At 40.1% G+C, this 25,372-nt stretch overlaps 1 protein-coding gene across 2 annotated transcripts; it reads right to left on the bottom strand.

The window, feature by feature from the left end:
* Nucleotides 1-1,016: 1,016 nt before the first annotated feature.
* On the bottom strand, nt 1,017-25,372 carry rtel1 (regulator of telomere elongation helicase 1). Of its 2 annotated transcripts, none has more exons than XM_034591397.1 (33): nt 25,105-25,372; nt 24,016-24,211; nt 21,801-21,894; nt 21,405-21,486; nt 21,087-21,147; nt 20,231-20,306; nt 19,250-19,334; nt 17,238-17,303; nt 16,559-16,715; nt 16,374-16,412; nt 16,170-16,245; nt 15,524-15,621; nt 14,761-14,816; nt 14,012-14,083; nt 13,825-13,906; nt 13,464-13,596; nt 12,892-13,005; nt 12,645-12,685; nt 12,406-12,491; nt 12,225-12,302; nt 10,427-10,504; nt 9,738-9,884; nt 9,521-9,636; nt 9,185-9,308; nt 7,875-8,037; nt 7,627-7,784; nt 6,209-6,304; nt 4,817-5,027; nt 3,368-3,505; nt 2,816-2,947; nt 2,235-2,423; nt 2,022-2,144; nt 1,017-1,532 (listed from the first exon to the last, which is right to left on the bottom strand). In XM_034591397.1, the coding sequence occupies exons 1-32, from the start codon at nt 25,204-25,206 to the stop codon at nt 2,065-2,067; spliced, it is 3,426 nt and encodes a 1,141-aa protein (XP_034447288.1). In that variant the 5' UTR covers nt 25,207-25,372; the 3' UTR covers nt 1,017-1,532; nt 2,022-2,064. The 2 variants fall into 2 exon arrangements, with proteins under 2 accessions (XP_034447288.1, XP_034447290.1); XM_034591399.1 differs by having other exon boundaries at nt 1,043-1,437; nt 25,105-25,340.

The raw sequence follows: 25,372 nt of genomic DNA, 5'->3' as shown, positions 1-25,372 counted from the left end.
CAAGGGAAGTAAAAAGACTGGGGCAGTAATCCAGGCATGATGAGATAAAAACATGTAAAATATTGAATTCTCACAATATTCCCCAGTTGATAAAAACACATTTGTACAAGTTTAGTGACATGCTGCTCAACATCATGTCCCCGGATAGTATTACATATTCGGTCCCAAAATTGACCCTTGTGGTATCCCATACTTGAAGTCAGCAAGTGAAGACATATGATTGTTAACGGCACGCAGACTTTTGTGTCTGATGGATAGGATTTGATCCAATTCATTGCAGTACCAGTTAAGCCCACCCATTTCCTCAGTCTATCCAATAGAATGCAATGATCGACTGTCAAAAGCAGCACCCAAATCATGGAGTACAAATCACTGAAGTGTCACTCAATTAGCCCCTAGATGGAAAGACAAATTATATTTGCTTCACATTTTAATTGTATTTATTACATTTTTTTGAATGAAATTTACTCACTTATGATTTTTTGCGTTTTTGCATATTTATGTGATATTTAGATTAGCTCTGTCTTACATTGTTGTTAATGTTATAAATGTTATTGCCTGTTGAAAAAAAAAAAAAGGAAGCTGAAACCAAAATGTGTTACAACTTATTTCTTTTTAAATGTGATCATAAAAACATCTGTATTGGTATTGGGCACTTATGAGAGATGGACGTGCAGTTCAAAAGGGACAAAAGTAACATTTCGCAAGTTGACATTAGAAGCTACTATTTAGAGACAATGATGCTAATTGGTTCATAAGTGATGACGTTAGCAACTCAAAAACTCTTCTGAATTTTTCTGGCTTGAGATGGAGAGGGAAACAAATGTTTCTGATTATTCCAACACCACATGAACCCACCATCGATCTCTGGTTGACACTTCACCATAGAAAAAAGCTTATGTAAATATGACACAAGCCTGTCTGAAGTCTGACCCAACATCTACCAATCAGCAGGTAGCATAACGAAGGCTGAAGAAACCAGAGCCATGAATAAATTCATACATTCAATTCAATTGATTCCAAAGATTTTTTATTTTTAATATTGTCATGGAGGTGATTGTACTGTGAGTCCAGTGTTTGAATTTGTGCTTGATTCACAGAAATTGCCACCACATATTACAAGTTCACTTTTAATTACATTATTGTAAGACCTAGTGTTAGTAGACAGTCTGCTTTACTTGCAATTAAATTATAAACCTTTACAGCCCATGTTTCAAAACACCTTTTAAATGCGTGATCTACTCTTCTTCGTTGTTGGGCAGATGGAGAAGAACGCAGGATCATGGGACTGCTGACGAGCGTCGTCAGGAGTTACAGGCGCCACTTGTAAATGTTGATTCCAAAAGTAAATCTGGTTCATCTGCTCAGTCTGTGATGTACAGAGGACTTCCCAACCAGAACGCATCCAGCTGCAGCGTTCAGAGGAGTTACTGCCCCAAAACAGAACCCAGTTTGCCAGAAGGAACATATCAGTAACAGCTTTGTGGCTGCCTGAGGACAAAATGTCTCCAGTTCTCAAAGGAGGTGACAAGCTGAGAGAGAAAAATGCAAAAGAATTATAAGGCTACATGAAACAGACAGTATTGTTCTATGAACAACAGCTAATAGTACTGTTTTGTTGAGTGAGAGGGAGTTGAAAGCTGTAAGCAACCTAAAGAGGAGACCTAAACCAGCAGCATCTCCTACTAATAAGAACTTTGTGTCTATCTATTATACACTAATATAGCTTGTTCCTCTGTAGCATAGAGCAACACAGAGACACACTAGCACTGGGTGACATCTTCCTTATGGACACGGACACGGACACACACACACACACACGGACAGACATGTATATGGACACATGCACATGGACACACAGACAGACATACACGTACACAGATGGACAAGCACCCAGGATATCTATTAATTATCTGGCCTCATCTAACATTGATCATCCTAATAATCAGTTCTATGAAGCTGGTTATCAACTGCTCTGTGGTTTCTCAGTGTAAACGATGATCAGTGGTTCTGTGATATACCTTTTCTTTGCAGGTCTTCATTCACAGCAGGGACATCAGCAGTTCACACTGGCTGACCTTTCAAAGCATCCACCATCTCTTTGTACTGCTTCTTATGGTGGGTGCGAATAAACATGCCAAATCCTTAATGAAGAAAACATGAAAGAAATAGGAAAATGAGCAGTGAGAACCGCTGGATCAAACATTTAAAATGATTTACTTGTTAGAACTTACGGACTAGAAGGTTGAAGTCCTCGTCTCTCTCTGTAAATAAGCTCACCACTGTGGTCACCAACTGCTCATAATTGTCCGTCTTCTTGTAGCTGTTAATGGTCTTAAAGAGCTCAGCTGATTTCTCTGCTCCCAGGGCTTTTTTCACATCAGCCAGAAAAGCAACGTGGACGTCTTTCTTTGGAGCAGAAGCTGATGAACACAGGAAAGGGGGCTGGAGCTTATCTAATGCATAGTGACACAGATTTAAGCTGATTTTAGATGTGCACAGAACTCTGTAGATCCTATGGACTTTCTCGGAAGGGGCTCTATGTGTAAAAGCTAATTTCCAGAGTGAGAGCCTCTGGAGTCTCTGCAAACTTTCTCTGTCTGGCCCGCTAGTTTTAAGTCCGCAGAAAGTCCGGAGGAGCTGATGAAACAACACTCCGGACTTCCTCCGGAGGTCATGTCTGAAAACAGCTTAATATTTAAGATTTGATCGCTCTATTTGTTTATTGCTGAATCTTTTTCATGTCAGATGGAGAGTGAAGAGATGAAATAATCATTGAAGTGTACACAGCACCAGAGGTTAAAGGATGTCCTACCAGTCGCAGGTTCTCTTAATCCTTGCTGGTTTAAGTGATGTCCCCCTTTGTTGAGCTGCTCTGTATTAAGCTGCCTGCAGGTAGACGTCCCACTGGAGGAGGTTAGACTCACAGCAGGCTCACGGTCTGTGGCTGGTAGAAAGTAAGACAGATGAGCTCTCCACCATATGCAATGAAACAAAGCTGTTCTGACTGTAATGATTAAGAATGATCAAGCAGAAAAAAGTATTAGTAGTTGTAACTTTGGAGAACAGAAAAACGACTGAAATTATTTATAATAAAGATACAGGAGCTGGAAGGAGGACTTACATATAAACTATAACTATTCAAACAAATGGTAATTAGTATTTTGACACAACTTCTACCACTAAAGTGAGATAAGGACATGTTCTAACATAAAACAATCTGAATAGCAACAACCAACATGCTTCTGAAAATGACAGAATTAACACATGAACTGAAAGAATTGTTTAATGATTGTGTTTGAGCTTGCCAGTTATGTTCAATGCTATCAGACACACAGAGGAGAGAGGTGGGTTGAGTGATCCGTACCACTCTGCAGTATCAGCACCTTCTTCTCATCCTTTGACAGTGAGTGGTCCGGTTTGTATCCGCAGCCCTGCCCTGTCAGCTCCACACACCTCTCATCGAACCTCTTCTTGTGATGTGGCCGAACAAACTGGTAGAAGCCTGCGACACAGAGGCTCCGTCAGAATCAACTGGTGACGAAAAAGCTTGAGTGCAATGTATTGTGCATATCACCATTACTGGGCTTCATTTTATATCTTGATTATTTGTATATCAAGAGAAAGAAAATGGTTTCATCAAACATGTAACATGTCAAACAGTCTGAATTAACTTCTAAGTGTAGTGAAAATCTGATTTATTTTTAAAGTAAAGAATTACCTGTTAGAAAAATTCAGCAGCCACTCATGAGAGGATTTGATTTCAATACTGAACTTTGACTGTTTAGTTCTGCGCCTGTGTGGAAATCTGATGTGTTGACGTTACATGAGGATGAACAAAAAGCAACCTCTGTGCAGGTGAATAATATATCTACCAAAAACCTTGGTAGCCGAACTGAAGAAAAAACGTCATTGATTATGTTTGTTTAATTCGACTGATGTCAGTCACAGGCTGTCAATTGTGTCACTTGAGTGGTTGTCAGCCTTGTGAGGGTGGTTCTTAGATGAGATGAACTGAAGGCAGATGGAGAGCGAGAATTGCGTGCAGTGGCCTGTCAGGAGGACTTGTTTAGTTTATGGAGGTATTTTGGTATGTCCCAAGGGACAGTTTGGGAGGAGAGTGGAGCGACCATGGAAAGTGACTGAAGCTCACCAGGCTTCATATGAGTCATCGAGGAACCCACTTCATGTTGTGGCCTGTTGTAATGTAGTACAGCTGAAAAGCTTAGTGGACATCAACTCCATAGATGCAAAACTAATAATTTCACCAGTACAATCTGCAGCATGCTAGCATGCATATCTCGAAGTGTGAATTTGTACAATGTGATCATAATGTACAAATAAAAGTAACAATGATTAAGTTCTTAAAAAAAGATTTTGACCCAGACTCCTCTAGACAGGGGATGTAGGTAAAGCATCTTAGATCAATTAATCAATTATGTGAAATAACTGACAGTGTACACAGGAACTTAAGGCCCCTGTGGAAGTCACCTGCTTTGTTGGTGAACCCTACTTTGCTCATGGGTTTCTGTAAGACAGTGAATCTGCTTTTAGACGGGCACTGAACTCCATAAGTCCTCCTCTCGCTGTATGTGTGAACGCAAATGTCCAAGTGAGAGGCTCCGGACTCACTCCGTCTGGCCCCCTAGTATAAAGTCTGCACAAAGTCCAGAGGATGTGTACACACAGCAGGATATCCTCCTCGTGTGATTTTCAGGTATTTGGTCTTGCAATTTACCACAATGTGAAGTTCAGCTAAGAGACAAGTTGAGGGTTAGAGAGGGCGCTTGACTGTTTATTACAGCAGAGGACTTACCACGGAGCAGACTGTGAGTGTTGGTGTCCTCAGTTAAGACAGCTGTCTCAGTGAGCAGGACATCCAGGTTGTCTGTCTTCTTGTAGGTCTGCAGCGCCTGCACGATGCGATCGAAGTTGACCTGGCTCAGTGACTTCTTCATCTCTGCCAGAAACGTCTTAGCTCGGCTGGCTCTACTTTCCCCACACACATCCTCTGACACACTGATTTTCTTAATAGATGGAGAAAAATACACACAATGTGATGGTCAACTGGATTTTTCTTTCACAGAAACAAACAAATCTAAAGATACAGAACCCATAAATACAGATTTATCACAGAATAATTGGCTAAAGTAATCAAAAATTAAAGCAAAACATTAAATAGTCGCATAAAACAAACACTGAGACCAACTTAAAATAATATTAGTCTTTATTTAATTGGTCAAAAATGCTTACAATTGAATTGATGTGACAGTGTGTACTGTTAACACAAAGAGGCATAAGAATGAAGGAGCCACATTACTGCATGTGTCTGACAGTCAGACACATGCAGTAATGTGGTGTAATGTGATGGTGTCACATCACATTACACCATCAGGCTAGTTTCACTCCACACACGGACAGGCAACTCAACTGATACATTTAAAAGAAGAATTATAATGAATAATATTTTGATCACTACATCCTCAGGATTATTTTGTTGGACATTGTACAACTGACTTCATGGTTTCAGAGGATGATTAGTTCTCCTAATCACTAGACAGCCTTTAAAAATAGTAAAAACATACGATGAAGAGATTATTAAATATTTCACTTAATAATTATGAATTACTGATTAAATCAAAATGGAACTACAAAATATTTGTTTCTGCCACCACCTTCTACCTCTGTTTTTCTCACACTTTTAAAAGATCGCGTCACAAATTAAAGGTGGGTGGGCAGAGCGCCAGTAAATATGGAATAAATCCAATCTACAAAGATGTTTGTCACTGACCCAGTTCTTATTACTCTAATATCTGTGTGTGAATATCTGCTCTCTCACACACACACACACACACACACACACACACACACACACACACACACACACACACACACACACACACACACACACACACACACACACACACACACACACACACACACACACACACACACACACACACACACACACACTCTATACGAGAGGAAATAGTCAAATCTCTCACAGCGCAGTGGAACGCACAGATGGGCGTAAACGTCCTTACACCCCTGTCTATGAAGGAGGCAATTCAGCTGTGATTTTCACTTGTCAGAAAATCTTACTTTATACTCAAAACATGTATATTGGGCTTGATGCTCTAACTGCACAGCAGCACAGTGGGTTGAACAGATCTGTGGAAAAAATTGTTTTGTTAAACTCAACATGTACCTGCTCTTGGACCAATTTGATTTTACGTTTTCCTCCCCGCATTTCATCTTCCATCCTCTTGTCATGTTTAAGAGAGAGGGTGGACAGATGGTTTGCCTTCAAAAGAAAAGTGCACAATTGAACACAAGTATAATCTTTGGAAATAAAATGTCGAATAAGTGTATTTTTTCATTGTTGTTTCAGAGAGTGACATACATCAGTAATAACTGTGTTGACCTGCAAACCTCACACAAAAATTTAACTGAACAAGAAATTGACCACAAGTTATTGTGTACACAGGTCTCTCCTTTGCTTAGTAGCTGGTCCTTCAATGTGGCCCAGCACATCTTCAAGTTCCAACTAGGACTGCAGCTATCAATTATATTAATAATTGAGCATTCTATAGATTATTCCACTTATTCATTGAATAATCAGATTTTTAAATAAATCACTTTTGCCTTATTCAATAGCAAAAGTAAATAAAGAGAAAAAAGACATGTATTAAAATAAACACCTGACCCGTTAACTTTTTAGACATACATTCAGCATTTCTGTAGGATTAATTGCAAACTAAACCTATTGAATATATTTGAGTGCCATATGGTTTTCAAACATTTTCTGAAATGCAAAAACTAAATAAATAAAAAATAATACAAATATGTCAAAATATAAACAATAAAATGTAGGCACTGTGGAGCTGTCCGTGGTCTCTGCGTCCGTAGCTAGGGACCGTTTATGTTTATTTATCGCAAGTCATATTGTCATCGCGATATTCAACAACGTTATCGCATATCACATGTTTTCCTAATATCACATTACACAATGTTCAGGCACATATGGATCGCATAACTATCTGTTAGATTTTTTACAGACAAAAAGCTGTTTGGTTCATTATCATGTATCAGCAATACTAACTGAAACAGAACAGAGTATTATCACATGACGCCAGATAAACGACAAGGCAGAAGATTTGATGTCAAAGGCTATAAAAGGTTCAAGATGATAAACCAGTCAACACAGACACTGATGTGTCAGAGAGGCGCTGCTGCATACTGGTCTTCAATTTAACGAAGGTATAAAACACAGAGTTAGTGATCTAATATTTGTAAAGCAATTTCTGATCATTATTAAACTGTGGGGATGAATTGGACTGAGGCGGGTCGCCTGTTAAACACTGCACACAAGAGTAAGGCTGTAAAAAAATTGATTGTCTGTGCAAAACTCGGAGTTGTACAGTTAAATAGATTCAATTAAGCTTCAATGCAAATAATTTGCATCCTTTATTTGTATTCTCAATGCATCTTGGGTATGTTCAAACTTGTACTTCCAGCTTTCCACTTGTGATTGGATCACCTGAAAAAGGTCTGAACTGGGTCTAAAGTAGAGAACTGCTATTGACTTTTAGGACAGGTCACTGTGTCTCACAGTACACACACTACCTTCTCCTCTCCCACGGCAGCATCAGCGCCCTCTCCATCGTGGACGTCACCTCGTTCCAGAGCGTCCAACAGGTTGGCTGGTCTCCTCTGACTCTCCTGCACCTCACACTCGTACTCAATACAGATTTTGGCCATCCCACTAGCTCCAGTGTTTTCATCTGACACACAAAGACCAGACAACAGGTTACGACTTACGACACATGAAGGACTAGCTTCTCATGGGAACATGCCTTTATATTCATACTCACTGAGCCTCCTCCTCTTCAGGCTGGGAAGGTGGCTGTCCAACATCTTAGCCTTCTGTGTGTGGGAGCTTTGGGTGGATGCGCAGGAAGTGAAGCCAGAGGACTGAGTGTCTGATAGACACTCTGTGCTACATTTCCCTGCAGCAGTCTTTTCTACTACAGGCCTCTGTCACAGTCAAACACAACCACGAGCAGTCCATTTAAACTTAAAATCAACTGAAATCAACTTCCACAATTCATTGTCAACACACAGGCAGGTCAGATTTAATGAGGTTTTTGTTCCTGCCCTTCAGTGCAGATGAGCTGCATTCTGCCACACACACACATACAGTATGTTAAATGTATCAATTAGGTGCAGGAGCTCAGAGTCATAAATTACATGTTATTTTTAGTGAGTGTCTCTGTCATTGCATATGCATTTAAGGGAGGATTGCACAAATACAAGACATATTACTATATGCTGATTATATAATCCACTGTATCTGTTACAGTCTGTCCTTACCTCTGGAGAGCAGTAGCTAGCTACTTATGAAAATTAAATGCACATAGGCAATAAGGTGTGTTGTCAGGGAGAAACCTCAGTGAAACTTAACTAAAACTGTAGTTGTATTAAAAATAAAATAGATTTAAATCAATCTGCTCAATAAAAATTCAGTTTGAGCTGATCATATCAAAGGTTCTTTATGTGACAATAGAGTGTAACTCTTTAGCCGTTTTCAGACATGAACTCTGGAGGATGTCCGGACTTTCTCCACAGTTTGTCTTTCCCACATGCACAACGCAGTGGGAGATTCTCCAGTCAGGCACGATCACAACACAGAAATCTTTGGAGCTTTCAGGTGAGGGCTGGTGCAGCAGACAGAGGCAGGACAAAACGTAATAATTCCGCTGCGGAGATCACATGTTTTTGTTTCCAGCACATGGACTATGTCTAGTCTATTTCTTCTACATGTATGGCTCCGCTTTTGAATCCTGTGCTGCTGGTACGGGATGGAAAAGGGGATGTACACAAACGACGCGCAATATATTTTTTATTAAGTTGAATAATCGCAAAATTTATAAAAAATAATTTAAAGATAACTACATAAATGTGCACCATATCTGTATTTCTTTCTTGACCAAAAACCAACAATTATTTCTGAACATACTATATATGATATTTTGGGCTAAAATTAACTGGGTGCAGGAGTTGTAATTAATGTCTGTTAAACTTGAAATTGAACTTAACAGTGTATTCTGTAATGTCCACCTGCCCCACCCTCTCCCTCACTACACTGATCATAGCAGTTTTGTGTGCATGTGCCAAGACTCACCATTTTCTGTGCAACCCTGAAGAATTGAGAGACGTCACGGACCACATTCCCAAAGCTATCGTACAGACGCACATAAGGTCTAACCCATGATGGAAGCTGAGCCCGGGCTTCAGAGCTTTTAAACCTGTGGGAGAAGTCACATTATTTTAGTTCACCACCTCGATTTTTGTTTAATTGACCCAGTCAAGCTGCTGTGGGAGAAAAAATTATTAGAGGTTTCTTCAGGATTTAATTTTTTTCCAAAGACATTCCAGTTAACTTTACTTAATTATATCTTGCACAAGGACCTCAGTATCTCAGTGTAGGTAATAATATGACTTGTTACTGAAGACTGACCTGTGATCGCACAGGAATATGGCTCCATAGTCGTCCTTATGGCGAATAACTCTACCCACGGCCTGGTTCACAGCTCTGAAAGCCTGCTGTCTATACCACTCCTGCCCAGACAGGTACTGTTCCAGCACACACACATTATATATACACACACAGACAAATATAACAACAACTATGGTCATGGAGCATTTTCAGTCAAACTCTGAGCAGTTTCCCTCACCTTTAGTCCAGGAACTCTCTTCCGGCTCATCTCATCCAAGAACTGCATCTTCAAGATGACTCGAGGGTCCATCCTTGGAGGGAAGGGAAGGCCTGTGATGATGACACCTCGACCAAAGTTGTCTGTAAAATCCAGACCTTCGCTAGCCTGATACAGGAATACATTCACAGAACTGTGACCAGGTGAAGTTACATCATATAGACGCCTCTAGTTTTGTACCAACTCGCAAAGTGTCTTCTCAAAAGGTTTCCGCGATTTTTTTAATTTCTTCCTCATGTACTGTGGTTGTCTCGCTTTTTGATACTGTTTGATACACTACGCCCCACGTTTACGGTGGTACTTCTCCATTTCATCTTTTCAGTCAGAATCCAGAAGCTTTTAGAAGACATGCAAAAATATGGACAAAACTAATGCAGAGTATGGACAGAAGGCTCCCTCTGTTTCTGAATACGTGTCACTTCCTGATTGGTTCTTATTGGTGACAACTATACTACCAGTGGTGAATGTAAAGTGCTGGTAAAAATGATCAGTAACAGTTCTACCTCGTTGTTCTAAGAAAACAAATCCATGCTCTTCCTTTTCACCATTAGCTCTGGTAAATATCCATACAACATTTGATAGCAATATGCTCTTCTTATCTAAAATGGTCAATCTTGTTTACAGACTTCACGGACACACAAAAACCTCACCTTCCCTCGACACACCGCAAAGAAGCTTCCCCCTTTGGATGCTGGATCACGGACTTTGTTGTAATATCCATCAATAGCCTACGAACAGAGAGTAATAAAATATAATAGTAAACTTTTATATATAAAACTTTACTTAACAAAGTTACAAAGTGCTTTACAAGGAAGAAACAATAAAAATAAAACTATGAAACATGAGAAAACATAACAGTAAAATAGATTTGCCAGGGTAAATAACAGCCAATGTCAATCATTTATAAAAGCTTGAATACAAAGAAAACTTTTATGAAGGGATTTAAAAGAGGATAGAGAGTTCCATGGGGTATGAATTCCCCAAAAACCTAGACTTAAAACTAACACTATAACTTAAAGGCCCCAAATTTTACACCTTTCTGGGATTGAATCTGAGGTGTTGGTACCCCTTAGATGATATATCAGTGGTTTAAAGTCGAAAAAACTGCTGCAATGTGTATTTCCATGGCCTCTCTTCTGCCTCTCTCTGGAGCTGCAGACAGAACAGGCTCTTGAGCCCCTCCTCTGATTGGCTGACTGCACTTTGAGTGACACGCGACCAGGCCTATCACCGGTCTCATTCTGGCGCATTCACTCTGGTAAACAGAGCTGAAAGACACGTTGTTATGTTTGCAGCTATAGAAGACAAGCCACATATTTACAGTCGGTTACAACAGGATGTTTCTGAACGGTAAGTTACACCGTCCTCATGTTTGTTCAAGTTTTAGCAGGACCCTTGGCCAATTTAGGAGTAACGTCCAGAAAAAGTCCACGGAGTGACTGTTTTCATACTTTGAGGGTCCCTGCTGACCCCCTTCAAGTAACTACGGATAGTAAAAGCCCAGAAAATGTATTTGACACAATATGGGCCCTTTAAGGAAAGAGCTTCCGAATTAGATTTCTGTTGCAAAGGTTTAATGATGGCGTGTTTAAAACGGTTAAAACATTATTAAGACATTTTAATACAACAGGGAAAACGTTAGGGAATAGTCTTTGAGCAGCTTGGTGGGGATGGAATCTAGCATGCAGGAAGAAGCGTTTATATGCAGGATGGTCATCTCCAGCATTGAGACTGAAACTGTTTGAAGGAAAGGATATATTCAGGATGGATTTGGGACCTAAGATTCTATTCCTTGTTTACAAAGTGAATCTTCAAGTGAACTTAAGGGATATTGTTATTTTAAAAAATCAGCTCAGAAAAATATATCAATCTTGCATTCATTCACACTGAGTTTTGAGTGTGGTAAGCCCTGTTTCAGACTTACTGACCTTCCATTGTCTCTCTAGGGTAAGATCATTTATCCAGAGGAAGTGACTTGTTTTTAGTAATCTCGTTATAAATTGAGCAGTTTGGTTATGGATGGAAAGGCAGTGATAGTTGAACGATTTTAACAAAGCGTCTGGATCAAGAGTGGATATAGGGCAAGTAACAGAGGATGGATTTAAAGGTTCAGTGTGTAGTATTTAGTGACATCGAGTGGTGAAGTTGCATGTTGCAGCTGAATACCCCTCACCTCACCCTCCCCTAAGTTTTTAAACATAAAAGGGCCCATTCTACAGTAAAGAAAACAACAATTCATACAATTTAGATGAAACACACTAGTGAAAACATCACTAGGATGATTTTATATTCAATCCCTTTCACCTAAATCTTACATACTGAACCTGTAAGCCATAAGTTGTTATCCAATTATCACACTGCTATCAGGAAGTTAACCAGTTCACACAATGAAAGCTCATGAAATACTTTGAGACATGCAAATAGATTTCTAATAAAAGTTACACATACCTCAGTAAAGGTGCCCTTTCCTTTAGGTTCAACAAACATAGGCTTTATGCTCTCAATACGATCTGCATGTCCGTTATCCTGATGAGAGAAAACACAGTGTAGCAGCACATTTAACATGATAACGTTCAATTCAGGTATCATACAGTCTTGTGTTTCCTTATTGCTATATTTCCACACTCACTCTCCAGAAGTCCAGTGTTTTGTCCATTAAAGAGAAGGAGGGAAAGAACACTAAGAGACCATGAGGAACCACACGGCTCATGTTGGCTGAGGAGAGAACCCAACAAGAGACACATCCATGAGACGATCATGACAGAAAGGATGAAGTCTAATAATCTGATGTATGATAACTTTTTTAACAAAAAACATTCTCATCCTCAGAAACGTGCAAGAATAAAGATATATATTGTTTGATCTTACCAACAGTTTTGCCTAAAGATGCCATGTTTTCAGGAATAAACCTGTCCACAGAGACAAACATTAGGAGCTTTATTTGCAGTATATTTGATAGTTAGGAAATATCATTATCCTATAATAAAATATGAAGGTTTTTAAATTAACTCTGGAATCTTCTTTATGTATGTATGTATGTATGTATGTATGTATGTATGTATGTATGTATGTATGTATGAAGTGTAGAAGCTTGTCTGTAGGAGGAAACACTAACCTTCTGTCAAACGCTGAACTCAATTGCACGCCATCTGGGCCTCGTTCAATGACGCTAACAAAGATCTGGTCCCGCTCAATCACATGGCCGTTCTCCAGACACACTGGGAATTTTCTGCAGCAACAACAAAAACAGATTGGGATCAAGATCAAGGTTTTCCTGCTGCCAATACAACTAAATGATTGATTACTAAGGTTAAGTGTGTAAATGTTTGATGTTTAACATTCAGGATAATAAATCCTGATGATTTCTGCTTTGTCTTGTAGCAATCAGTACATGCTAAGAACAGCTTAGTCTGCACTTTATCAGGCTCATGTCTACTTTATCCTGAGTTATGTCTGGCTGGAACAATGGTGGATGGACAGACAGACAGAAGGACATCACAATCCTCAGAGCGTACAGGGATGAAAACTACACTACATAAGCACTAAATCCACTTTGTTGAGTTTGTAAATTAGATTTGCAGTCCCTTTATTAAGGTAGCTATTGACTTTGGGCCCCAGTCTATAGTGTTGGTTGCATAATTGTACATAAATCCAGCTTTGGGAAGCAACGAGTAGGAGGTAACTTACATCCTCATCTCAGAGGTGAATGATGACAGAGGAGAGAGGGTACCACTGGTCAGAATGATGCAGCGAACACCTTGATTCACCAGATCCTGCATGCTGTAGCCAGGAGAGAAGCACCAGTAACTCAGAATATTGCCTACAAGGTGCCAAGAAAAGCAAAAGAACAATTTAACCAGGCTTGCTCAGAGTAGAGGGAGGACAGTGAAACAACCTGAACTAAAAGGTCAGCAGGGTTCATGGTTCAGATATCCACACAGAAGGTTTAATATGGCCATGAGTGATTTCAAAGCAAGTTAAAGATGGTGTATTGTTGTACAGTGTTTGGTGTCTGAGTGTAGTTGAGGAATAAAGGTCATACCATTACCTTGTTTCTTCGATGAGGATGACGCCCACACATCAGAGCTCTGTTTTTTCTTGTGAGAGCTGGTGTCTCTGTGAATATGAACCTGAGCCAAACACATTGATATGACAGCTGAAGTCACTGCATAAATAAGTGTGTGGAGATGCAAAATCACTTCCTGCCTGTTTTATGAGTTCTGATGGACACGCACCTTAAAATGAGAGGTGTTCAACTGCATCTGCTGCTGTCTGTCCTTTTCTGATGGCTCACCACAGAACACCAGCTACAAGAGAAAGACAGGAAGAAAACTAATTGCTGTGTATGCAACAGATCAACGATGGGCTCTGCCATTTAGCAGTAAATCTGGTCATGTGCTAATTTACATTTTCCAGAAAATTCCAGAGCATTCTTTACAGAAACAATTAAATTCCATTCAACTTCATTTGTACAGCGCCAAAGCCCAACATAAATGATCTTAATGCACTTTACATAATAAAGTCAAGACCTTATAATTGTAGAGAAATCCTAAGTTCCCATAATGAGCAAACTCTTAGTGACAGTGGAGAGAAACACTCCTTTTTAACAGGAAGAAACCCCAACAGAACCAGGAGAGAGGACACAGTCCAGAAACAGTAACTTTTGTATTTAAGCACTTTCAGACTGGTTATTATTATGATATATACTGTATACTGTAGGTATAATGCTATAGTGCAGTTTACTAGATAAAGCACAGGGTTTTGTATGGGTAAAAACTGAATGTTAAATCAGTGAACTTTGGATGTGATGGGAGGTGTAGTTTTAAACTTTGGACAGTTTCCCCCTCCACGTCCCCCTCTTGACTCCACCTCTTTACCTAACACAAGAGTCTGATCTCCATCTGATATCTCACTCAATGTAAAAAGAGGATAAATGTGTTCCACAAACATACAACGATTCCTTTAACTTCATTATGTAGCATACCTGTATGATATCAGCCAGCTTCTGCAGTCCATTGGTGTTCAAGAATATTCCTGTCTCTGAAGAGAAGCAAGATGAGATCTCATCTATTAATAATATCAACTACTGCACATTTGTATTTGTTTTGAAACAATCTGTGTGATATAGCCATAAGCTGCTTTCAGGCATGCACTGAACTCCCGAGAATCTCAGGACATATTCCAGAGGGGCTGTATGTGAAAACATAAATGTCCGAGTGAGAGGATCTGGGCTTTCTGCAGAGTTTCTCTGGCTAGCCTCCAAATAAAAATCCCAGATTATGTCAGAATGATCCGATGAGAGTACACAGCAGGAGATCCTCTGCATGATTCACCATGAGCGAGTGGGTGTGTCGATAACATTTCTAACATGCGACAGGAGCAAAAATGAAACTAGTTACCACCTGAACCCTCCGAATATTTGTGCGTTGTGGTGAACGCGTCTGAGCAGAGAATCTCCTGCTGTGTTGTTCACATGTGAAAGGCATCCTCCAGAGAAAGTCTGGACCCAAGTGTGCCAATATTCTCTGGGGTTAATGCCTGAAAACAGCTTACAACATGAGTATGGCACCAAAGCATATTACAGATATTGGTTTACATTCAGTTCCTGCTTATAGGCAGGTATGAGTGGAAAACAGACTCCATAGTTGAAAGATACATCTCTTCGTAGACAGTGAAAAATGTAACAGATCCTAAATCAAGTGACATGTCATCTTGTAAGCAATAAGTAGAAATGAATCCACACTGACGCCCAGCTAAGTATCCACTGATCTGCTCCAGAGCTTCATGGACTGCTGTCTTGCTGCTGTAGGTCAGGTGAGCTCTCTCTAACAGCTCATAGATGAAGCTGAGACAGAGAAGGAGAGGTGGCAAGTCAAAAGGCAGATATCCACTGGAGTGTTGTTGCAATGGATAATATTGTTTTGAACCACTTTAAAATGTCCTTCTTATTCCTTTCTTTTCACACTATACAATATCGAACTTCTTTTGGTCAAGAAATGTAAAATAGAGCCTCTACTAATTCATTGTATGTCCTTATTTAACATCATTATCCACAACTTTATGTTTTGTATAAGTACAAAGTAGAAGGCAGGCTACACTGTGAGGGCAGAGCTGTATTTAATAAAATACTGTTTCATTGATATTTACTGAGGTAAATAAGACAATTAATTGAGACTAATCTTTTTCATATGACTTTCATGTGATTCATCAGACTGTGTGGATTCAAAACACTATGTGGATAAATCTGACACCTTGGAAGTGGAAATGTGTCTGTGGAAATCCATATAAGATGTTATGGTAATCTAACTGGTAGATTACAGCAGGAGCCAGAAAGGACTGATCAATTAAAAATGTTGCAATCTGTTCAGTATCTACTACCACATTTTGACTCACATTCCAGGTTTAGTGATGCCTTTGTCACTTGGAACATCATAGGAATCAATGGCAGCTTCCAGATCCAATAGAATCTCTGTCAGAGCAGACAGAAACCCCACAGAGCAGAGGATTAACGTGCAGTCAAACCTAGTTCATGAGATAATTGTGGTAAGCACCAAAACAAGGGTTGTGTATCTTCTTTATACCTGAAAGAATACTTACGTTTGATTTTAGCAACGGTGACCAAATCTATTTTTAAACCTGAAAGAAAAATATATATAACCAGCAGATTAATAATGAATTAATAATAATAATTCAAATATGTTTAAAGCCTTTTGTCAATCAAAAATCATTAATGCCAATCTTTAAGTGTGAAGTCAATGGTTGAGATAAATAAGCATTCTAACCTGAGTTGAGGGATTCTACATTGAAGTTTTCAGTGACAGCATCTGTGTGGCTGGCTTCTTTAGCCTGCTCCACCAGCAGCCTGTCCACAGCATTAATGGCAGAGGCTACATCATAGGGAGTCAGGTCAAATGACGTGGACTCTTCGCATGTTTTCTCCTGCAGAAAACACAAACATCATGTGGTGGATCCTCTGTCCTCTATGAGAACCCTCGGCCATATCTGTCCCTATGCTCATGAATCATTTCTCCCACATGGGCTCAGATTAAACACTATGTTACTGGATTATTTCAGTTTGCATGTTCTCTCTGGTTGGTGCACTGAACCATCAACATTGCTGGTGCACCCTCAGTCAACTGCTTGTTTAAAATGTTTGAATCACCATTTCTGATTATGGAAGCATCACACATATATTGTAACTTCTCAAAGCCGGGTATAAAGTATGTTATTCCAACTTCTCGCTCAAAACCCCCTTTTTCATTCCTCACACTAAGTATTTCCGCAAGTGCATCATAATTCACATCTCTGAGATTGACTACAAACATGTTAAAGACAGAGTTTTTAGAGAGAGATCAGGGAGGCTGTGAGATGGCCTATAATCAATCAATCACTCACTCACTACTGGTGCTCAAATACAATTGAGTGAAGTGTTAATTAATCACAGAGTAAATAAGCTCTTACCACATTATGAGCTTCATCAAAAATGACCACAGCTCCATTCAGCTCAATATTGTGGGCTCTACGGCTCTGTGGAACAAAGGGAGAGGAGAGAATGACCACATTCATTATAAGGGTTCAATTACCAAATTAAAGTCTATGTTAATGCACTTTACTGTCACCAAACACTTTGATAACCATCTGTATAGTCCGACCAGCTCGAAACATCATTTGGTCTTTGTGAACAGAAATGATGTACAAATTAATTTGTATATATAGAGGTGAGATCGCAGTGGTCACTGGAGATATATGAGGAGACTCATTCTACAGCCAGGAACTTGGAGCAAATACAAGCTGTGGTTTGAGCCTCTCCATGAGCCTGATGTTTGACCTCATGAATTGTATTGTTTTTTCAGAATAAACACTTATTTCAATTTTGATTCTTGCAACATATTTTTTTTAAAGTTGGGACGGTAAAGCATTCACCACTTTGTAATGTTGCCATTCCTTTTCACAACACTTAAGAGATGTTTAGGGACTGAAGACACCAAGTGATGAAGTGTTTCAGGGGTCATTTTGTCCCTTTCTTCCTGCAAACAAGTCTTAAGGTGTGCAACAGTACGTGGTCTTCGTTGTCGCATTTGAGTTTTAAAATGTGCCACACATTCTCTATTGTAGCCAAGTCTGGTCTGCACGCAGGCCAGTACAGTGCCCCCATCCTCTTCTTCCGCAGCCATGCCTTTGTAATGTGTGCACAATGTGGTTTTGCATTGTCTTGTTGAAATATGCATGGACGTCCCAGGAAAAGATTTCGTCTTGAAGGGAGCAGATGCTGCTCCAAAATCTCTATGTACCCTTCAGCATTAATGGTACCATCACAGAAGTGTAGGTTACCTTTAACAAGTGCACTGACACAACCCCATACCATGACAGACCCTGGCTTTTGGACTTGTTGCTGGTAACAGTCTGGATGGTCCTTTTCATCTTTGGTCTGGAGTACACAGCGTCCATTTCTTCCAAAAAAGACCTGAAATACTGACTCGTCTGACCACAGTACACGTTTCCACTGTGCTATGGTCCATCCCAGATGCCTTCCAGTCCAGAGAAGTCAACAGCGCTTCTGGATAGGTAAACATAAGGCTTTCTTTTGACACAGTAAAGTTTTAACTGGCATTTGTGGATGTAACTACGTATTGTAGTGCTTGACTAAGGTTTGCCAAAGTAATCCTGAGCCCATGTGGTTCTATTGCTTCTAGATAAATGACGGTTCTTGATGCAGTGTCGTCTGAGGGATCAGAGAGCACGGTTAGTCAGCTTAGGCTTGCGCCCTTGTCCTTTACGCACTGAAATTCCTTCAGATTCATTGAATCTTTTAATTATGTTATGCACCGTAGAGGATGAAATATCCAAATCCAGTCCTATCCTTCTTTGAGGAACACTATATTTAAACATTTCAGTAATTTTCTCACATGATTACAATCACCTGTTGACATCACCTATTTCAAATCACATAATTTTTTAATCATTCTCCCTGATAACTAGCCCTAAATTGCCCCGTCCCAACTTTTTGGGGAATGTGTTGCAGGCCTGAATGGCAGGAATGGATGTATATTTACAAATAAAATGAAGTTGACCAGACAAAACATAAAATATCTTATGTTCATACTGTCTGCAATGAAATACAAGTCAAATTAAATTTAGAAATCACTAATGTCTTTTTTTAAATTGCATTTTCCATACCGTCCCAACTTTTTCTGAGTTGGGGTTGTACAATATATATATATATTAGTATACTGTGTTGCTGCTTTAGTGAACACTCCACTGTAGCTCACTCTCTTTCTCTGTCCTTCTCTCACACACAAAAACAAACTAACATACAATATTATTCTCCCTATTTTAAGTTGATGTACCATCACAATGATTTTAAATATGTTATTTTATGGAAACAAAGAAAACATGTCATTGTGCAGGTATGAACAGGGCCTGAGGTAATTTCAGAAGCGAGTGAGAAAATGCGATTTCTCACGGCAGCTCACCTTTGGATCCAGCAGGTAATTGTAAGGCATAAAAATGATATCTGCTTGCTGCTTTAAGGAACGTGAGAGATAGTAAGGACAGGCCCTGGGAAAAAGAGAGCAAAAGAAAAAGGACTCAGCTTATTATCCCTGAAGCAATACAACAAAGCTGCAGCACAAGGACATTACACCAACATATCATTCCTAAGGCAGCAACAGTAGTATTTACATGGATGGAAAACTAAAGCCGTTTTCAGACATGAACTCCAGAGGACGTCTACATCATTTGGTCTGGGCTTTCTCCGGAGTTTGCCCTTCACACATGAACAACGACACAGAAATCTCAAGAGCATTCAGGTGAGGGGTGTTGCAGCAGGCAGAGCCAGGATGTAGAGATCACAGGTTTTTGTTTCCCAACGTCGGCTCCTAATCACCAAAAGCTCTCTTGACATCTTTGTCAGCGTCTTCTACTTATGTGGCTCTGCTTTTTCATCCCGAGATATTTTTTTTCTTTTTCTTTTTGTTTTTTTGTGTCTGTCGCGTGATAGTAATTCCATCAACACACCCACTCGGTCACAGTGAATCCTGTGGAGGATCTCCTACTCTGTTCTCACATAAGCTCCTTCGATCATTCTACAGACTTTTTACTAGGGGGGGTGGCCAAAAAAAAAAAATCAAAGACCAAAAAAAAAATCGGAGAGCAGACGTTTCACGAGCACAGAAGAAGCTGGAGCACTGGAAATCTAAACACAAGCAGGAGCTTTTAGATGGCGAGCGCAGGGTTTGAAGTCAGAGCATTACAAAATCTAAACATGAAATCAATAAGTCATGCTCTCAAACTGAAAGACCACCCTCTTGAATCTTAAACCCCATATTAATCAGGTTAAAATCAGATCTGGACACAATCAGGATATGAAACACATTTTAATATTTGGTGTAAATGAACTGAGAAATTTGCTGGGGAAACCGACAAGTCAGTGAACAAGAGTAGATAAATCTCACCTCTGTTTGTTGCCAAATTTGACCAAGTCTTCCACATCAAGGATAGAGTTCACCAAGTCTCTGTCAGTGCTCTTCTCTAAAGAAGAAAACATACATATAATGTGCAAGGGGTCACAAGCAGCATTTAATAACAGGTGCTATATCATGACTAGGTGCTCTTCACACTTCATGTGATGACATATTACATATAGCCTGATAAACATTTAGACAGGTCAGATTTTCCATAATACATTTTGATACATAATAATACCTGTGACAGTCAGTTTGTTCGATACAGTCATTAAAGCTGCTTTTAGACATGACCTCCGGAGGATGTCCGCAGACTTTCTCACAGGTTTTCCTTTCACACATGAACAATGCAGCAGGAGCTTCTCCGCTCAGACGCGTTCACAACAACACAGAAATGTTTCAATGTGTTCAGGTGAGTGGTGATGCAGCAGACGTAAGATGTAAAGTATAAATTCTGCTGCAGAGATCACATGGTTTTGTTTTCAGCACATCGACACCAGCTCTGATCACCAAAAGCTCTCTAGACAGTTTCGTCAGTGTCTTCTATGTGTATGACAATGAGTTATTTCTCTTTTTGTTTTTTCATTTTTGCGTCTGTCGCATGTTAGTCTGTCCGCTCGCAGTGAATCCTGCGGAGGATCTCCTGCTGTGTTCTCACATCAGCTCATTTGGACATTCTGCAGAGTTGTTATTAGGGGATTGGCCTGAGAAACTCAGCTGAAAGTCCGGAGGCTCTAAATTACTCTCAATCCCAGTTCAGTGCATGTCCTAAAGCAGCTTTAGTGCTGCCCTTTCAGACCTCACGGACATCTAGTGTTTAAAGCTCTTGCAAGTGTGAAACCATTACCATCAACATTATTGTAGTAGACACATGACCTGGTGGAGACTTTTCCTCTGCACATATGGACCTGAAAAATCCATAGAAATTGTATTAAAACTGTGAAGACTGGTTCAGTTTGCACCAATTTTTGTGTCTAATCTTCTGCGTCTTTTAAGTAGCAACACATGCTCACACAGTACGGACTGTGGAATCAGGACATTCATACAGACCAAACAGTCACAATTTAAAAAACTATTCTAAATATAAAATAAGAGACTTCATGTCTGAATCTTTAAGACAGTTCATCTGACATGGCAACAAGAACAAAGCAGAGGTGTAGATTACCTTAACATGGTTGCTCTCTTGACGCATCACTTCCTGGTTAATACATAGCTGCTCTCTTGACCCCAGCACACACACCTTTGGCCTAAAACAGACATATGGGTACAGTGATATACATTTATGGCTTTACCAGAAATGGCCCGATACTGAGAGCTCAGCTTGTCTGTGATGCACCAGAATCAGAGAAATACACTGCACAGAGAATAGGTCACATTAAAGCCTTTAAATCAATGTCAAACATTGAAGGTTGACTGGTTTTATACATGTAAAACATCCAAATCGTAGTGGGATCCTGATTTTCATTGTTTAAATGGAAATAGTAAAATAACATGAAAAACACATGATATGTAAAGAAAAGAACATTCCTTACATCTTGTTATGACTGGTAAAACAGTTTACCTGTATGAAGTGTTCTTTAACTCATTCATGACCTGTGCCAGCTGAGAATGTGTCCTGGATGCGTAAATGATCTTGGGGACGTCAGTGTAGTAGGCTGGGACATAATGACACATTAATTACACTTTGTTTCAGAGTTACATGAATCAATAGTTTAACTGCCAAATGTACAAATCATACATCTACAGAAAACTGTTGAACTGTGTGTAAGTCACAGACATCAGAGGTCATAGAATCAACTCATCTGAAATCAGCTGTTTGGTTGACCTGGTGATATTAAGAGCTTCGTTTATAGAGTGAGAGATGGATTCAGAATTCAGAATCCTTTCGAGAACGTATGTTTACCAGCCAAAAACTGTAACTCCTATTCTTTGCAGATATGGCTGAGCTGTTTTTAAAACATTCTGCTAGTTTGTATGGACTTAAGATGAGTTAAAGCATAATTAAGCATTTGGGAACTCTATAACAATCCTTAAGGTGTGAGGCTTGGAAATGATTTCATTGCACTTGAAGGGCATTGGGTATAAGGAGATTTCCCAAAGATTTAACATTCCAAGAGACATCATTGGGAGCATTATAAGGGAGTTTAAAACTTATGGCACAGCTGCAAACCTGCATAACCATGGGAGAAAGACCACCAAGTGAACTGGCAGCAGAGCCTCATATTTAACAACGAGGATCAAACTGTTATATTAGAAAAATTTGAGGAGAACAGGGTTAGGGTTAGGGTTACATTATCCAGACTAAAGGAAACACAGTTACAGCTGCTAAATGCAGGAAGGACAGCTGGTAAAAGAAAGTTGTGTGAATGTGTAAGGTGACATTTAGGAAAAGAATATTACGTGACCACGACATAACGCGTGGGAACAAGATAACTCGGGGGCCATGAGATATGAATCTGTTCTTTACTAACAAGACCTGTAGAACTGAAGAAGCCTCTTGGACGAGAGATGAAACGTTTCACTGAATCACATGAAGTCGCCTAATGAGCTTTACTTTGACACACACTGTCTGCACTGACTCTGAGGACACACTGGGGTGGAAACGTTTGCAATTACTAGTCAATACAAACCTATGGACCTATTTTCATGTGTCATGACTGTGCGCATTTGGTATTTAGGTGACAGGAGGTGCATCAGGAAACAGGGAGATTGAGATGTACTGTGTGTGTTGGCGGCGGAGATCGACTTAACCAACCAAACACTGTTTTAAACTTCCCTTATCCTTCCCTTCAAGGAGAGAGGCCACCGCACAACAGTGTAGTGTCACTGAGGGCTGACTGTTCGAGTCTCAGAGAGAGAGAGGGGAGGGAGGGGTGGAGGCTGTCACAAGGTAAATCTGTAAACTATCTATGCCCCCTTTTCAAGTAAATATTTACAGTCTGTGGTACTGGGAGCACGTTGCTCCTACATGTCATGTTGGTTATGTTGGGCTCCAGCAGCTGACACAGGTTTATTATTCCCTCTGATGAGAATCTATATTTTATACAGGTTGATGTTGTATTTCAAACTTAACCTGCTACGGAGCAGGTTAGCCGTTCAGCATAAGTTAACATGGTGATTTAACCAGTTACGAAGTGAACGAGTGTTGTAGGACTGGAAACCCTGAAGTAAACCTGAAGTTACCATGATAACCACAAATCCTGCTTCATAGTAGAGGCTTCTGGAGTGACCTTCTCAGTCCCTGGATTTAAATCCCATTGAAAATCTTTGGTGAGATTTATAGAAAGCAGTTGCTGCACAGAAGCTATAAAACATCACTGACATATATATATATATATATATATATATATATATATATATATATATATATATATATATATATATATTTGTTGTTGTTGTTGTTGTTGTGTAATGTGGCTTTTTGTTATGTATTTTCATTAACCTTGATTCACAATGTCTTTTGAAGTGAGGTGGTTGAATATTTCCGATGGCAACTGTAGTTTAGGTACTTAGACAAACTTTTCTAGTGACCACCACACTCGAAATGAAAGCGTGTACATTCAAATGTGACTAAATGTAAGGATCCTGATATACTGTATGTTATGCACTCTGGGAAAAACATATTTAGCTAACATGTGACATCAGATTTCTTAAAAATCACAAATATTGTGTAAAGATCCTGTAAGGGGTTGACTGCAGTGTGAACCTAATAGTAATCTGAGGAACCCAGCCACTGGAACACTTTAAAGCTGGGTGGTGATTTGATATGAACATACTTGGTGTGTCACCGTCTGTGGCAGCCGATCCCCAGGATGCGAGCGGTGTGTTTGGGAACATCTCCCCGTCCATCTTCTGTGCTATCTTGCGGGCAGAGATGGTGTCCTTGAAGTGCTCCCTCCAGGCCAAGGTGGCACACAGCAGACACAAGGTTTTACCAGTGCCCGTGGGACTCTCCAGAGCCCCGTTCTCTTTCTGCAACAAACAGGTACACGTGACCACTGGATGAATCTTGGAGAGAGAGCTCCGCCAAAGCACAGATTTTTCTTTAATATTCACAGATGTACTATCACATGATAGAACAAGGTCTGTGATTCTCCCCAAATTCATAATTCTGCTACTTTCAGAGAAGTGTTGATCCGCCAATCTGCTGTTATTGATATAAAATACAGAAAATACAGAGCTTTACTGGGCAAGCAGCCCTTTTGCTATCTGACTGTTTGTCTGTCTGTCTATCTGACTGGCTGTCTGTTTGTCTATCTGACTAGCTGTCTGTCTGTCTATCTGTCTGTTCACTGTCTACCTGACTGTCTGACTGTGTCTATCTGACTGGCTGTCTGTTTGTCTATCTGTCTGTTCACTGTCTACCTGACTGTCTGACTGTGTCTATCTGACTAGCTGTCTGTCTGTCTATCTGTCTGTTCACTGTCTACCTGACTGTCTGACTGTGTCTATCTGACTGGCTGTCTGTTTGTCTATCCGACTTGCTGTCTGTCTGTTTGTCTGTCTATCTGACTGTTTGTCTGTCTGTCTATCCGACTTGCTGTCTGTCTGTCTATCTGTCTGTTCACCGTCTACCTGACTGTCTGACTGTGTCTATCTGACTGGCTGTCTGTCTGTTTGTCTATCTGACTGTCTGTTTGTCTATCTGACTGGCTGTCTGTCTGTTCGTCTATCTGACTGTCTGTCTGTCTGTCTATCTGACTGTCTGTCTGACTCTTTATCTATCTGACTGTCTGTCTATCCGGCTGACTGGCTGTCTGACTGTGTGTGTCCAGCTGGTCACCATGACAGCAGCTGGTCAGGTGTAGAGCAGCCTCACAGTGTTGTGGTGTAGTTGTTGTCATTAGCAGGTGTTGACTTCTTACCGTCTGAAGACATTCAATCACTTTGTTCATGTAGACCTTCTGACACTCGTATGGAGGGAAGGGGAAATTCACTGTGACTCCATTCACAGTCAGTGTCGGCATCTCGAGTCTCCAACTAACGCTTCACTAACAGGGAACAGTCCCCGCGGGTCCCATTCAAATGAACAGACTGATATATACAGCTTGATTCGGGCGAAACTAAACTCTTCACGTCACAAACTCAATTTGGCGCCAGCTTTCTGGTCTCAGCTCAGTGCGCATGCGCGTT

This window comes from Hippoglossus hippoglossus, chromosome 7 (assembly GCF_009819705.1).
Source record: "Hippoglossus hippoglossus isolate fHipHip1 chromosome 7, fHipHip1.pri, whole genome shotgun sequence".
Classification (NCBI taxonomy): domain Eukaryota; kingdom Metazoa; phylum Chordata; class Actinopteri; order Pleuronectiformes; family Pleuronectidae; genus Hippoglossus; species Hippoglossus hippoglossus.
The sequence above is the reverse complement of the archived record's forward strand: the minus strand, read 5'-3'. Positions and strand labels throughout refer to the sequence as shown.

Excerpts from the sequence above, each read along its gene's own strand:
- rtel1 (XM_034591397.1), bottom strand. The coding sequence starts at position 25,206 with ATGCCGACACTGACTGTGAATGGAGTCACAGTGAATTTCCCCTTCCCT. Across the intron at positions 14,817-15,523 it reads CAGTGGATACTTAGCTGGGC|AGACAGGAATATTCTTGAAC; the intron begins GTCAGTGTGGAT and ends GCTTCTCTTCAG. Across the intron at positions 13,006-13,463 it reads TTCACCTCTGAGATGAGGAT|AAAATTCCCAGTGTGTCTGG; the intron begins GTAAGTTACCTC and ends TTGTTGCTGCAG.